Source organism: Orcinus orca, chromosome 7 (assembly GCF_937001465.1).
Source record: "Orcinus orca chromosome 7, mOrcOrc1.1, whole genome shotgun sequence".
Classification (NCBI taxonomy): domain Eukaryota; kingdom Metazoa; phylum Chordata; class Mammalia; order Artiodactyla; family Delphinidae; genus Orcinus; species Orcinus orca.
Genome location: NC_064565.1, coordinates 93,616,881 through 93,632,296, shown reverse-complemented (window position 1 = coordinate 93,632,296; position 15,416 = coordinate 93,616,881). Strand labels below are relative to the sequence as shown.

Below are 15,416 nucleotides of genomic sequence, written 5' to 3'. Positions count from 1 at the left end.
AATGAGAAAAAAGATCTAAATAAGCTTCAGTCTTTCTTTTTTTTTGTAAAATTTATAATTTGTAAATTTGCCTATATATTAATAGCACTCAGTAGACCTTCACAGTGGTGACCATCATAATTTTACATAATGAGAAAAAAATCCTGTTTTACTATAACTTATCAGTTGCCTCCAGAATTAATTCCATTTTTTCATTTGAATATAAAATTGAAAGCAACTCATTCAAGTTAGCATGTGAAAGGCCAAAAAAAGTCTCAGGATAATGCCTAAAACTTTATAAGAAAATATAAAAAAGATTCCACTCTACATTTCACACATTTCATTCTCTCCTTCCTCCTTCCCATTGCTCCCCCTTCCTCAATTACACTCCTATTTCAGAAACACTGCTTTTTCACTCAACTTCAGCTGGCCCTTTGTGGCACAAATATTTATGGAGTCTATTAGAGTACCTAAATGAATGTTTTTTGATGAGCTGCAATGCAAAAACACTGTAGAACCATGGATCTGAGAGCTTAAATTATCCACATAGTTTATTTAAATGAGGTGGTGCTATATACAGAAACAAGTATTATTTTGTTGCTTCTATCCTACAAATAAGAAAGTTGAGGGCTACCCTGGTGGCGCAGTGGTTAAGAATCCACCTGCCAACGCAGGGGACACGGGTTCGAGCCCTGGTCTGGGAAGATCCCACATGCTGCAGTGCAGCTAAGCCCGTGCACCACAACTACTGAGCCTGCGTGCACTCTAGAGCCCGCGAGCCACAACTACTGAAGCCCACACACCTAGAGCCCGTGCTCCATCACAAGAGAAGCCTGTGCACTGCAACTAGAGAAAGCCCACACACAGCAACGCAGACCCAATGCAGCCAAAAATAAATAAATAAATAATTTTTAAAAATAATAATAAACTAAAAAAAAAAAGTCGAGGACCAGAGAGCTCAGTATCTAAGGTCACACAATAATTTCGCAAAAAAGCTGGACCAAGAACTCAGCTCTTACATGCTGATCCAATATTCTCTCAGCCAAAATTCACTGTGGTCCCAGAGTGGGGTGTTTCTTTGGGTAATAACTGTAACAGCTTTAGGCAGTCACACTCATTCAACAAGTCACTAGAAAGAATGCATCTCTCGATGCATACAGTATACTACCTTCATTCAACTTTCACTCAACAAATATGCCAAATACCTACCATATACTGAACACTGAGGACAAAACAGACCTCAGTCCTGATTTTATGGAGCTTATGGTCTAGTAGGTGAAACAAGATAGACAGTAAATAATCAACTATACAATGGAAGGTATAAGTATGGTGAGAAGCCCTGGCGCCAGTATCGGGAGTATATCAGACAGGGAAAGTAACAGAAGTACTCTACTCAATATTCTGTAATAACCTACATGGAAAAAGAATCTGAAAAAAATGGACATACATATATGTATAACTGAGTCACTTTGCTGTACACCTGCTACTAAGACAACATTGTATATCAACTATACTCCAATATAAAATAAAAACTAAAAAAAAAGAGAAAAGAACAGATGAAGGGAGACTAGTTAACAACTATTGCAGTGATATCAACAAGAGATAACATATCCTGTGCTAGGGTGGTGGAGAGTGGACTGAAAGAAATGGGTAGAATAAGTGCTGTTTGGGGCACAAAATCATTAGCACCTAAAGATGGCCAGGATATGGAATGAAGGAAAGGGAGATGAAAAGAAAACTCTTTGTTCTGATTTGTGAAACCACCTCATTAGTAACTTTCAACTATCACAAGGTGCTTTGTATACTGATCTTCATAAAGCTGACAGAGAAAAAACAAGAAACTTGTCAAAACATGTAGGAGTATTCCATATAAATCCAAGTGCCTATAAAAAAAATCTGACCCACAGATAGAAAAAGTACCATTCGTTGAGTTGTTGCTTAAATTTTTTATGCCACACATTTAGAGAAATTGTTTAGTTTCTTACCTTTGTTTAAATCAAGCAGCCTAGTCCTTAAAAAGCTAACACTTTTTATTCTAAAATGTAGCTTTAGATTTAATGTAGCTTAAGGAGCTAGGTACATTGAGATAGTTTTAAATTAATACACTTAATAAGATAGCTTTACCTATGCCTTGAGTTAAATCAACCAAGCTTACTATCTATAGTGAATCTGAGATGACATATGTTCTTTACAGTAGAATGAATTTATATTTTAGCTGAAAAGATTAACTTTATTGCTTTCTGTAAAGCTCCTCATATCTTCAGCTAGCTTATCTATTCCATTAGGCATTGATTTGCCTCACTGAACTAAGCCCTGAGCTGAGCCTCTTTGCCAATAGAAAATTGGACTTCAACAGAAGAGATAATAGCCATAAGCACAAACCTTATACATATGGAAGAGCAATAAATGTTCAAAATGGGGCAAATAATAAAGCTTCCCAACTTGGAAAGTTGTTGAATTCCTAAGACACTATATCTTTCATTATACATTTCTTCCCCCTAATATTAGTGATTGCACAAACTTTAAAACAACAATAATAAAGCTTTTAAAATTAAATTATTTACATACAATTAAACCACTCTGAATTTTATGACAATAGAGTCTGTGCAGATAGTTTGAATTAATTAAATTAAGGTTACATCTACCAATTTACTCCCATCTTCACCAATAAGAGTTGTGTGACTTTTTTTCTTAATAACTATAGATGACATATGTCTATTACAAAACTGGGCTCCTACAGAAGGTATCAATGTTGTCTTGGTCCTCTTCAGTGATTCTGGGTTGGTCACTGTCCATTCAAATATCCTAGTATATACAATTACTATTGGGGACAACATGCCACTGGCTTCAATTTCCCCAACAGGGTGCATTTATGGATTCTCTGTCAGATAACAAGGGTCTTTAGCATATTATCTTGACAATTTCTAGGAAGCTTTAACATAAAAATTCCTCTTAGTCATTTTATAAAGTTGAACCTTTAAAATCCAATCAAAATCCCCAGTTTAACATGTACAGAAAAAGACCCTTTCCTCACTCCCTGTATTTGAGAAGATCATACACTATAAGGAGGCTTTTAGGGGATAGTGTTGAAGTGTTGAGTGAAATACTTTTCCTACAAAAACAGTTCAACTGTAGTGCATCTCAATTTCCCAATTCATTTTCCTGTCTAGTTTAAATGCATTGATGCCATCTATCACAAAATAGAAGGCAAATATGTTCCCTCCATCTATTTCTTATCTTGGTGAGGAAATACCTCCTGCTTCTCCAACAAAAGTCACTTTATAACTCCACTGTTGTAGATTTTTTCCAAGTCACCTGAAGATGCCATAGGATAATTTTGCATCAGGTTACCACTTGCCTCATGGAACAAGAGATTTTCTTCAAATGACATGATGATTTGAGGCTATTTTTGTTCCTTCTGTAATTTTTTGTGTCATATCTTTACTAACCCTAATTACCATAATCTCTAGGGCAGCATTAGTTCAGCTCAAACGAGTGAGACACCTTTATATCAATTTTATCAATTAACAAATATAGTAGAAGTCAATTAAAATTAGACATAGAAATATTCACAGCCAGATATCATAATGAAGTAGAAAGAGAAAATAAATAAGTCTTCATATTCTGGGCTTCGTTTAACTTAATGATTCTAGCAAAGCTGAGGCCAAAACAATTTTTTGTCTGTCTTGAAAAGTCCTTTGAATAAAATCATTTATTGTCAAATTATATCAATAATTATTCCCTTCTTATTAGATTTTCTTTTTAGTTTCAATAAAATATCTTTGAGGCACTTAATATTCCCTTGTGATTCTAAGAAGAAACAGGTTCTTTTAAGTATCAATATTTTCCAGAAGATAAGCAAGTAAACCTCACATTTAGTTAAGGAGAATACCAGGACACTGGGATATTTATAAAAAGAGAATTGATTTTAAATACACATGATAATTACTCTATTTTAGGGGGTAGCTCAAAAGAGCTAAAATAATAAACTTGCAAATTGGTACTAAATTTATTTTATTCAACTTACTCTTTTCAATTATTTATGTATAAATATAAAAATAATATGGCATTTGGATATTTCCAAAAGGCTCAAAATATTTCCTTCTCTTGGATGTGCAAAACTATGACAAAGGCAAGAGTATGAGATTTTTCGAATTACAGGCTTAAACTTGGTAGAACTATTTTTGTTTTATGCTTAAAAAGTGTTTCTTGTAGCTCATATTTTAATAACATTTTTCTATGAAAAAGCATCTTTCTGTGACTATATTATTATAGAATGTTATAGTTGTTCTGAAAATGGCATACTGAGTCCTTCGTTCCTTCTTTGGTTGATTTTTGCTTAACTCTTTGGACTTTCTTGAACAGAATCACAATGAGAAAGCAAAGAAGTCTGTTGCTAAAGGAAGAAGCAATATTAAACTTTTGTTTCAACACTGAGTAGGAGTCTTCGACAGCCTCACGTTTTGGCAAGACATTCCTTCTAAACCTGCTGAAAATACATTTTCTTTGGCATGAGAGAGGGATACCAGAAATCAGTGGCAGGAAATACAAGAGATAAGAAAAAGAGTGGAAGAAAGTAATATTGAGGTTAAAAAGAAAAGCCGTTTTGGTATATTGAAAGGGCATCACAAGGTTGCTAATGTATAAAGGAAATGATTGCCTTCTCTCTTCTTCCACTAACGGATGGGTGTTTCATCTCTTCATTGACAATAAAAGTCAAACTATGGGTATATCAATATCACAAGGGAAATATTAAATGATATTTGTATTTGTATTGTATTAGTCCTTCCAGGCTAATTGCTTTGTCCAAACACATAGTGTAAAAGCAAAGTTCAGGTTAAGGTAGAACTCAAAGCCCTCTGGTTGGAAAAATATGTGAATGTTTGCTCTGAAGCTGAAGTTAAGAGTTAGTAGGTAGAATTTTACTAAGAACCCTATTCAATACAATTAATCTGAAATAGATTTTCCAGTAGAACCATATAGAACTGTCTATTAATTATCAACATGAATATTTGCCCTTTGCAATGTCTGGGCAATAGCAGCCAGAGAAGAAACTTGGGGAACCATGTTCTGATTTGGAATGAACATAGGAAAATGGTAGAAGATGTCATAGGAAATCCTTGGGGAGAAGGAAGGAGATAAAAGTGGAATTACTAAAAGATGGTCAAAAGAACTCACAGTCAGGATCTAAAATAGATCACTCAAATTCATATCAGAAGTGTAACTTTAATCTCTTAAGTTAAAATCCACAAGGCAATAGAGATACATTTAGAAAAGATCTGTTAGGTAGTCAACTAAAAGATTCTCTTATACGGTTAAATCAATTTTTATCTAGTAACGACCACAAGCCATATGATTTCCATCATATTTCATAGGCTATCTTTCTCAGATAAGACCCATACCCTCAGCAATAAATCATAACCTGTAACGCTTTAAAACCTCCATCTCCCTTTTGTTTCAAGAACCGTTAGCCTATAATATGAGGATGGCAACATAATAAGTAACGGGATTTTACTTTGGCAGCAAATACGTGTGTTCATGTGATTCTTACCTGCCCCCCTTTAGGCTGGTATTTGATGTTCTCTGTCGATCCAATTTTGGATTTGACATTCTTCAGGTCTGGCAGTGGTTGGTTGATAAGCCGAAGTTGCTTGGGAGTAGCAGGAGATTTTGGAGGCGTACGTATAATGGCAACTTTCTTCTCACTGGGCACCAAGATGGCAGACTTGGGGGTTCCTGGTGTGTGAGGGGTCCTGGGGTAGCTAGGGGTTCCAGGAGTGCCTGGTGTGCGTGAAGAATAGCTTGGTGGGGTACCAGGAGTGATGGCGGTTGATCCGGGGGTAGTGGGTGTTGAAGTGCCACTTTTTCCTGCTCTGCGAATTGGCTCTGACCCTATATTAACAAACAAAACAGAACCCAAACCACAGTGTCAGAAAGTTCTCCTCGAGACACCCCCCTTCCCATCCATTGTTAGAACTCATAATTCATTAAATTTCTAAAGGGTTTAGAATATTTATGAATGACAGCAATGCTCGAAAAGGTGAGAACCTCCTATTTTTAGGCCCATAAACTGGTGACATTCTTTTGATTCTATCAATGTGAAGATAATACTTGGGTTTTCCTGATTTATTTATTTATCTATCTATCTATTATTTATTTATTTAGCGGTACGCGGGCCTCTCACTGTTGGGGCCTCTCCGGTTGCGGAGCACAGGCTCCGGACGCACAGGCTCAGCGGCCATGGCTCACGGGCCCAGCCGCTCCGCGGCATGTGGGATCCTCCCGGACCGGGGCACGAACCCGCGTCCCCTGCATCGGCAGGCGGACTCTCAACCACTGCGCCACCAGGGAAGCCCCTGATTTATACTTAATTCTCATTATGAATGTGTCAAAAGTATTTTCTTCTTGTGTGATCATTTAGGCATATGGACCTGCCTTTAGTTGGAAAAACAGTCTGCACTTAACGTTCTTTGTGGGCTCATATTTACTGAAGAGTCTTTGAATGACATGCAGAACACTTGTTCTTTTGTGTAGTAAGTTTATTCCGAGATCCAGGTGGATACACAACATAAAATTGTATATTTAGATCACATGCTTTTGGCCTGCATAGAAAATTATTTAACTCTAAAAAAAAAATCTAGTTCTCTCCTTAGAAAAGTGGGATGTTATAAAAATTTATTCACAGTGAATCTTGTACCTGATTGTGTTTGCAAATATTTCCTTTACAAGGAAATATATCTTAGCTCTTATTAGAAAAAACAAAACAATTTCTTTCCTTAGAAAAGTAGGGTGTTGTAGCAATATGTTCACAGTGAATCTTGTGATTGCGTTTTCTCCCATACTTCCATTACTAGTTTGCAGTTTGGAGTCAAATCAATAATCCTTCGCTGTCTATTAATAATAAAGATATTGTGAGGTGTATTTCTTTGCCTCAACTTGATGTTAACCTCATTTTATCATTTAACTCATTTCCCCTCATTTTCCTATGCTATGTTTCTCACATTATTTTTTTAATGTGGGTTTAAATGCCATTTCAAATGCTTTTTTGAAAGAATAATGATATAAATGAGGATACACCTTAACAGATTTCAAAGCACTTTTGTGAATACCGAACATTTGATAACCAAACATACACACACGCAGTAGAGGCAGCTCTTATTATGTCTAACTTAACAGTAAGGACATTGAGCTTCATGTACCCAGATGATACTAAATGCTAAGCCAGATATGATACTTAGCTTCTTAACATTTGTTGAACTTTCTCTTAACTCTAAAAATCTTTTGTCTAAAATAATACATTGATTCCAATAATAGAACACTGATTTACATTGTTTACATTTATTATACAAATTCTTTCACTTTTTAAAATATTTTATAGAAGGGCATGATTTTTATTTTTTACTACTGAGTATGTAACTTTGTAAAATCAATGAATCTTCTGGAAATTTTGTAGAGGATAAAGATATAACTCATTAATTTTAAAATCAATGAAGTAAAAGGGATCGTAGAGTCATCTGATGTAATTAATCATCAGTGCAGAAAGTTCTTCCTGAGAAAGGAGACAATTAATCTTTGCTTAAATATTTACAAGGAGTGAGCTCAAGAGCGCTTCTGAGAGAATTGTAGTCTGCAGACAAAGTAAATCTACCCATTGGTCTAGACTCAGTCTCCTGGATAACCAGAATAATTTTACTTCCTCTCTCAGTGAACAGTTTTCACATATCAAGGCAAAGTTGCCCCGTGTCCTTTTGGTCTTTTAGTAAAAGGGCATGACATGGGTAGACTATTCAACTGGCAATATGAAATGGGATTTGAGAAGAGTAAAGTGATAAATTAGTGATTTTTATTGCTTTCCACAAATATGACATTTCAAGACCAGGATAATACAACCACATTCAACTTGTCTTTCTGTAGATTCCTGGCTATAACATTTGTTTATGGAGGTTTTGATGTTGGTTTGAGTCAGTCACTATGTCCTGAAATATCTCTTCAGAAATTTATTTCTTCCTCAAATGTATTCTCCATCATGTCATCGCTTTTAAATAGCTCAGGTCTTTTGGGGAGAGGGATCATCTCTGTATTATTTGCCGCTCTACCTAACACTGGTGTCTTTTATGGGGCCTGAACACAGCAGGAGCTTAACATATTTTTTTTTAATGGTATGAATTTGATTCAGAATTTATCCAAGTGTGCTGAGGTATTTTTCACTTCATGGAGACCGAGTTAAAGCAATAATCTGGATGTGCATAACAATATTTACTAAAAGAAACATTTGTGTAAAAGTAAGAGTTATTTCTATACCCCCAGAAACTGCCTTTAAGTTTTGAAAAAGTAAAGGAGGAAGGTTCTGTGTTATATCTGGAGAATGAGAAAAAAAACACAAGTATTAAGAAGCTCTTAATGCTGCTGTTCAATAGATATGATCAATTTTTATTGTAATAAACTATGTTCTAGTCATCAAAAATGACAAATTTGACTGTTTATTAGTTTTGAAATGGAGAAGATTAAATTAAATTACTAAAACGATTTTAAAAATATTTATGAGTTACTCTCTGACACTATGTTCTTATTTATCTTGTCATCTCTTCAGTGACAATGTCTTTCCCTCCTCTTGGGCTGAATGAACTTCCTGCATAGCACTTTCTTTCAAATCTTTTCAATAGCTGTACAAAATGCTAGAATATTCCTGTGTGCAGTTAAGGAGATGATCGGCAAATGGGAGGAGGTAAACTGCTTGTTCTGCTAACTGTCCCTATGCCTTTTAGCTATTGCTATGTAGAGCTAAAATAGACCCTACGTCCTAGATTATCAGAGTATCCTTTATGTTCACTGCCAAATAATACAATGTTGTATGCTTATGAGCATAAGTAAAGGTAAAAAGTCAAGGTAGAATTGGCTCAGAACATAAAAAGCAATTTGTATACAGATACATTTTAAAAGGCAGAGTACAGTGGCTCAAAGATGTGGATTTATGTAAGAAAGTGTCATTTTGCTTCCATGGCAACAAATACAAGCATAATTCAAGGTGTGTTTGGGAAGCACTCGGGCCTTTGTGTTGGCTCAACATCCCTGGGGTAATTGCTGATGCTCAATTCCAACTCCAGGTATTTGGAGTTAAATTCTCTTCTCTGGAGATTACTAACTCTTAAACGTCTTCTTTGCTAGTTCATTTGCCTACTTCACATGTGTTAAGGTGAAAAAGAGTGATTTCAAAGGCCTAGCATGTATTTCAAAGGATGTTAATGCTTCATGAATCCAAACGGTGTGGGACACAATGGCTTTAATTATAATAAACACTTTCACTGTAGGCAAAAAACACTGTTTAAGTGTCATACAAAATAGTCACATTTGAAGTGGGGCAATTATCATTAAATACTCAGAAAATAGGTGGTGAAATCAACTATAATGTGATAGTAGTAGCAATTTCCAACACTTTCGTAATGGATTTTAAATGACAGAAAGGCTATTCTCCAAATGTTTCCACAATTTTGTAATAGTTTTTAAATGACAGGGATACTATTCTCCGAGTGGTTCTACAGAACAGTTCCCTAATACTATTTCTTCTAAATAAATATAGAGAAGACATTAAGAGGACAGGTTGTGAACTTATCAGTGGGCTGAAAACCAAATTCAGCCGCTTACTAGCTGTGTAGTATTGAACAAGTTACTGTCTTTAAAAGGTCAGTTTTCTCATCAGTAGATTTAATGAGGTTATTAATACCTAACCATCAGCATTGTTAATTAAACTGATTGAAAAATGTGTCTTAAGATTTTAGCACATATATGTGATTAATAAATGGTAGTATTTTTGTGGTAATAGAAACACGTTTATGAAAATAATTTAAATTACTAGATAGTCTTGGTAGCAACACAGCACATAAGTGGGTAATGATTGGAACTTTTTTATATTCTTTACATAGACTGTGATAATTGCTGACCATTACATTATGAAATCAAAAGAAATTGAAGCTATTGCACAGAACATGCTATGTTTACAGCCTCATTGGAATGCAAATTCTTACCAAATTGAGCAGGATCCTTAATTTTGATTGTTGATTTTCTAGTTAGATTTTAGGACTTGGAATTCTAATAAAGGTTAAGCTTTTATATTTAAAAAGTCCCTGGACTTCCCTGGTGGTCCAGTGGTTAAGACTCGGAGCTTCCACTGCAGAGAGCACGGGTTCTATCCCTGGTTGGGGAAGTTCGGTACGCCATGCGGTGTGGCCAAAAAAAAAAAAATCCCTGACTATTGGTTTTCTCTACTAATTAGTTCTTTCGAATTTTCTTTTTTACTTTAAACTTCAAAAGAGAAAATGTATTCTGAAAATGACTTTATTTCAATCCTATTTAAGGGATAATGAGGTAGTATTCCTCCCTCAGTTGTTTTGACTCAAATAATGGTTTTGGACCCATTGATAGCCTGGATCTCTGATTCTTAGGACAAATATAATCTGATTTTAATGCATATTTTATTTGCAAATGTAAAATATAAGTACATTATAAGCTACTCCACTTAAGGGATTTTTAAAAAATGAATGAAAACGAAGCCAAAGCAAAATAAACCTACTAGTGGTCCGCCGTGCAGAAGAGGAGATAGAACTGTTGAGAGAGAAGGAGTTCTCATCTCTGTCTCCTGATACGCCTCGGCGAGGAGGGAGAATGGAGGACGGTCTCGGCAGAGAAGAGCGCTTTTCTGGGCTCTTGGTTACTCCATCCTGGTTGGGGAAAATAAAACGACGTTGGGATCCTGTGAATCTTCGTTTTAATTATGCAAAGTAATTACATTGCTCTGGCTAAGTTTCCTCCTGTATTGATAGATGAATTTCTTTTAATCCATACTACTGACTTTTATATACTTATAAGCATTTCTGCTTCAAAACTTAGAAAGAATTCAGATTTGCCTAGAGGTTTTATAAAAATATATTATTTTGGAGTTAGTGCTAAAAATCGATTGTGAAATTCAAATTCTAAATGATAACATTATGATAAAAATAATGTGCTCAAGTAGTCTCCAGGTAATTAATAATTTTAACTGAGAAGTCTTCATCAGCATGATAATGCATTAATCAGAAAGGACTGGCAGAAGGGCACTGCATGTGCAGTATTTAGCAATGATAACCACCATATACTGTGCACTTACGTGACAGGAATGCTTTACATCCATTTATGATTTAATTTTTACAAAAAATGTTACATGCATTTTAGAGCTGAGGAAACAGCTTTCATCAGTTTATGTAATTTTTTCAAAAATCACTGAGCTGAGAGGTAGCAGAGTTAGTATTAAATCTTGATGTGTCTGATACTGAGCCCAAACTGTCTATTATATTATATATAATATAATTTGGTACAATATTATATATAATATGCCACATGTAACATCATATATAGTATATTTTGTATTTGAAATTTTATTAAATATCAAATAAATAATAAATTAATTATGCATTGTATATCTTACAAAAAGACATCTATTTTTTAATGATTAGACTATTTATAACTATTGAAACACTTAATTTGTACTTGTTTTTAATAAGGTCTATTGTTTATATGTCAAACACTTCAGAACTGAAAGTCTTTGCTTTCATACATTTACTGAATTGTGTCCTTCTCCCAAATTATGTTCCTTTCTGCACCTTTGATTGGCTTGCTGCCTTACCTTGTTCCCTGATTCTGAGTATGGTAAACGGTCTGTGGAGCCCGCTGAGGTGGGCTGTATGAATAAACTGTCAGAAAATGTAGCCCTTTTAGTCGTACTAGGGCAGGCTGAGCTGCATCGTGGGGACTTTGTGCTACCCTGTAAGGCAGGAATCTTTGACAAGGTAGAATTCTAGCCATGAAAGAAAACAAACAAAAGCACAAAATAAACCAAACTATGAAGTAAAAGGAAAATTAAAAAAAAACATGTAAACATATAAGAAATTAAATGTCTGCTTTTAATAAGAACACATGATAAATGGTTATAATCAATGATAGAGACGTATATTATGTGAGAACAAGAGATTTTCATTGAACACATCTTTTTAACTGGAACTAACTTAAGAATACACATATAATGAGAATATAGATTAAAATATTATTTATAAATTCTATGTATAAGGTCTCTGATTAAGCCATAAACCTTATAATGACTACATATTTGGAAAATATCTTGAAAGTCTGTTGGAATTGTTCCTTTAATAAACACAGCCCTTAAATGGTATATACAATCAACATTTTGATCACATTTCAAGAACTTTAGAACAAAGTATATTTAAGGCCTAATAATAGAAAATAGTTCTTTTTTAAGTTGAGAAAATGTATTTTCAGATTATCTACACTGATTTCATCAGAAAATTGCAGATTTTATATATAATGAGTTCATTTTATGAGTCAAATGCATACCAGGGACCAAGCTATACCATAGAATTAATAACATTTTTATGCAGAGACCACAGTTTGTATGATGTGCTATAAATTCTAAAAATGAAAGTCAACACTGACTAGATTGCCCATAAAAATCACAAGACTTATTTCACAGGTGTTGATAATCCCTGGGAAGATTGTCGGCAAGAGCAAGTGTAAGTGGGTTGGACACATATATACAGCTTTTGGAGAAAGCTATGCTGGCATGCCACATGTCTCAGGGGAGACTGTTAAAACTACAGACAAGTATGACAAAGCCGAGGAGGTTTTTATCTTCAAATAATTAATATGATTTAGCCGATACAAAAATAGCAGTTGAAACTAAGATTTTTATCTCAAGTTGTAACCTCCGTAGACACTTCAAAGAGGCATAAGTATTCACAGATTGCACGAATCACTTCTTGTTTTACAGACCCAGCACCTTGAGTGGGAAGTATAACTGGGTCAGCACAAGTCATTCTTTTTTGACTGATGCTACCCACAAATTAGTGAATTTCAAAAGTGTGGAATAGGAAAGAAAAATGGAGTAATTGGATTGCCTCAAATTATGAAAGACATCTACTAATCTCCTGCTAAAAACAAAAACAAAATAAAATGAACAAACAAACAAAAAAACTCAAATGAAATGAAAGATTATAGGTTAGGTTCACAATAAAGATCAATTGAAATATCGGAGAGAACTGTTCTGATGGATGTTCTGAGTTAATCTTGAGGTTTTAGGAAACACAGGAAAAGGATGAGGTTACAAGGAAAAAGGAGAATTTTAAATGAGAAAAAGTGAGAAAGAATGGTGGTCTAATCTCTCTTCTTCAGAAGGATGAGATGGGCATTTACAAGGAAAAAGGTTAGTTTTTGTGTCAGATGTATATGGTCTCCGTCCAAGTGTAAGCATTGAATGCTAATTCTTGTTGAGTTACTTGAAGACCAACGGACTTGAAAATTTCTGAAAGATTTTGCAAACAATGTAATCTTAAAAATTATTTTCCTACCAAGAGAAAGCTCAGACTTACTTTCCGTATCTGCTCCTAAAGACTTCCACTTTAAAAAATAATAACTATTGCTGTTTATTGAATAAATACTATGTTCTAAGCACTATAGAATGTATTATTTCGTAAAATTACTGTACTTAGTATTTACAACTCACTTATGATATAGGAATTTTTACTCCTCCCCTTATTTTTGGAAAATTAAGACACAGGAAGAAAAAGACCATATAGTTAATAAATGTTCAAAACTTGGATCTGGCCTGTTTCATGGCCCTGCTCTTAACCAACACAACCCACTAGTTCCCCATCAGAAACAGAAGGTAAAGAGATACAAATCTTGAAATAGCAGTGTGGTCAAAATAAGAACTAAAATTACCAAAGCGATAAACGGATTCTATTGCTTGCCATAAGTTCAGGACTATGTCTGAAAACATTTATATAATAATCGAATATACATATATTTTTTAATCAACATAAAGTCCCTTGGCTTCAATATGATATAAAAGGTTTGGCTGTCATTGAAAATGAATTCCTATTTTTCACAATAAATAAAAAGAAGTCTAAAATTTTATTAGTTTTTAGAAAGCTAAACAAAGAATTGTGATTTACATATCATACATGATGGCTAAGACCCAGAACACTGTGATACATTACTAATTATCATCACTCAAATGATTTGTTGTAATTGTAGGATTCCATGATAAATCTTTTAACTTTTTTACTTCAATAAGAAAGAAGTAAAATACTTTGTGTTGGTTTTGGTCTTCTGAAAGTTTAAAAAACATGATTAATAATACAAAAATAAAATTTGCAAAATAAGAAATATAAAAGATTTATAAACATAGAAGAAGCTAAACATCATTAATACAACCAAATTAAAACAAAATATTTCATCTCCATAACTTGGTAAAAATAGAAAAAGTATAGAGATATCTAGTAATAATGAATACAAGCATGTTCATATACAGCTGGAGGACATATAAGCTGTAGAACTTTTCTGGAGGACGATTTGACAATATGCAGCAAAAAGTTTAAATGTGGACTTTCTTTTTGAAACAATGATTTTGCTACTAGAATATTATCCTAAGGAAATGCATATGGATACATTCATAGATGTAGCCAAAAAGATTTCTACAGTAATACTGCTAAAATAACAGAAAACTAGTTTGAATGTCAAGTAATGGGAAACTGATTAAGTACATCACTGTAAAAATATAAAATGCAATATTATGTAGTCATTAAAATGATGTACAAGAATGTTTAATGACATGGAAATCTGTTTATTGTTTAATTAAAAAACCGATATGTGGTGTTTCTATCTTTGTTATTAAACCTATAAATGTGTAAAAAAAATTAAGATTTTATGTCAAAATGGTAACTGCAGTTATCTCTAGATAAGGAGATAATATATTTTTACTTATTTTTCTCATCTACATTAATTTTCTCATATTCTTATTTTGTAAAACAACAATGAAAATGTGTTGTAAAATACAGTTTAATGTTGATTATAATGGTTTATCTTGATTCTATGAAAGTAAATAAATTGGGCTCCCCCGCTTTTGCCATATCATTATGGTATTTCACGTTTTTGTTTTACTAACAAAGAGGCAGCCTAAATCCCAGCTCTGCCCTCACCAGCTACCATCACATTCCAGAAGACATTCGGACATGCTTGATTGAATGCCATCGAGAATCAATCTGGGTGAGTGAATGATCTAAAATGTTTTAAAAGAGTAAACATCTAAAGTCTAAATTTTATCTAAAATTATTAAAACATTGCCACTAATACCAAAGGGAATGTTGAATGAAGAGCAAGGAAAAAATTATTTTACTCACAGACACTTTGTCCTTTGCCTGTTTAAATACACTGGGAGCCTGAGCTGATTCAGCACCTGCTGCTGTTGAGAGAGGAGACAAAAACAACCCCACACTTAGTGGCTAAAGACCACATAAATGCATTTTTAATGCCTTTTGGATATTCAGTTGTGTCAACAGACTAATGCAAAGCGAATTTTGTTTATATTGAGACTCAAATTCAGTAACTGAAGA

The 15,416-nt window shown here is 34.0% G+C and overlaps 1 protein-coding gene across 44 annotated transcripts in view; it reads right to left on the bottom strand.

Moving 5' to 3' along the window:
* The window catches only part of MAP2 (microtubule associated protein 2), a 277,803-nt gene that overhangs the window by 16,169 nt on the left and 246,218 nt on the right, over positions 1–15,416 (bottom strand). For 19 of the 44 annotated variants that reach the window (XM_033428408.2, XM_033428433.2, XM_033428456.2 and 16 more), the window contains 4 exons: positions 15,204–15,265; positions 11,636–11,806; positions 10,547–10,694; positions 5,531–5,871 (listed from right to left, as the gene is read on the bottom strand). In XM_033428408.2, coding sequence (XP_033284299.1) covers positions 5,531–5,871; positions 10,547–10,694; positions 11,636–11,806; positions 15,204–15,265 — 722 coding nt within the window. The remainder of the gene's footprint in view (positions 1–5,530; positions 5,872–10,546; positions 10,695–11,635; positions 11,807–15,203; positions 15,266–15,416) is intronic. The other 25 variants (XM_033428477.1, XM_033428493.1, XM_033428511.2 and 22 more) reach the window with 3 other exon arrangements.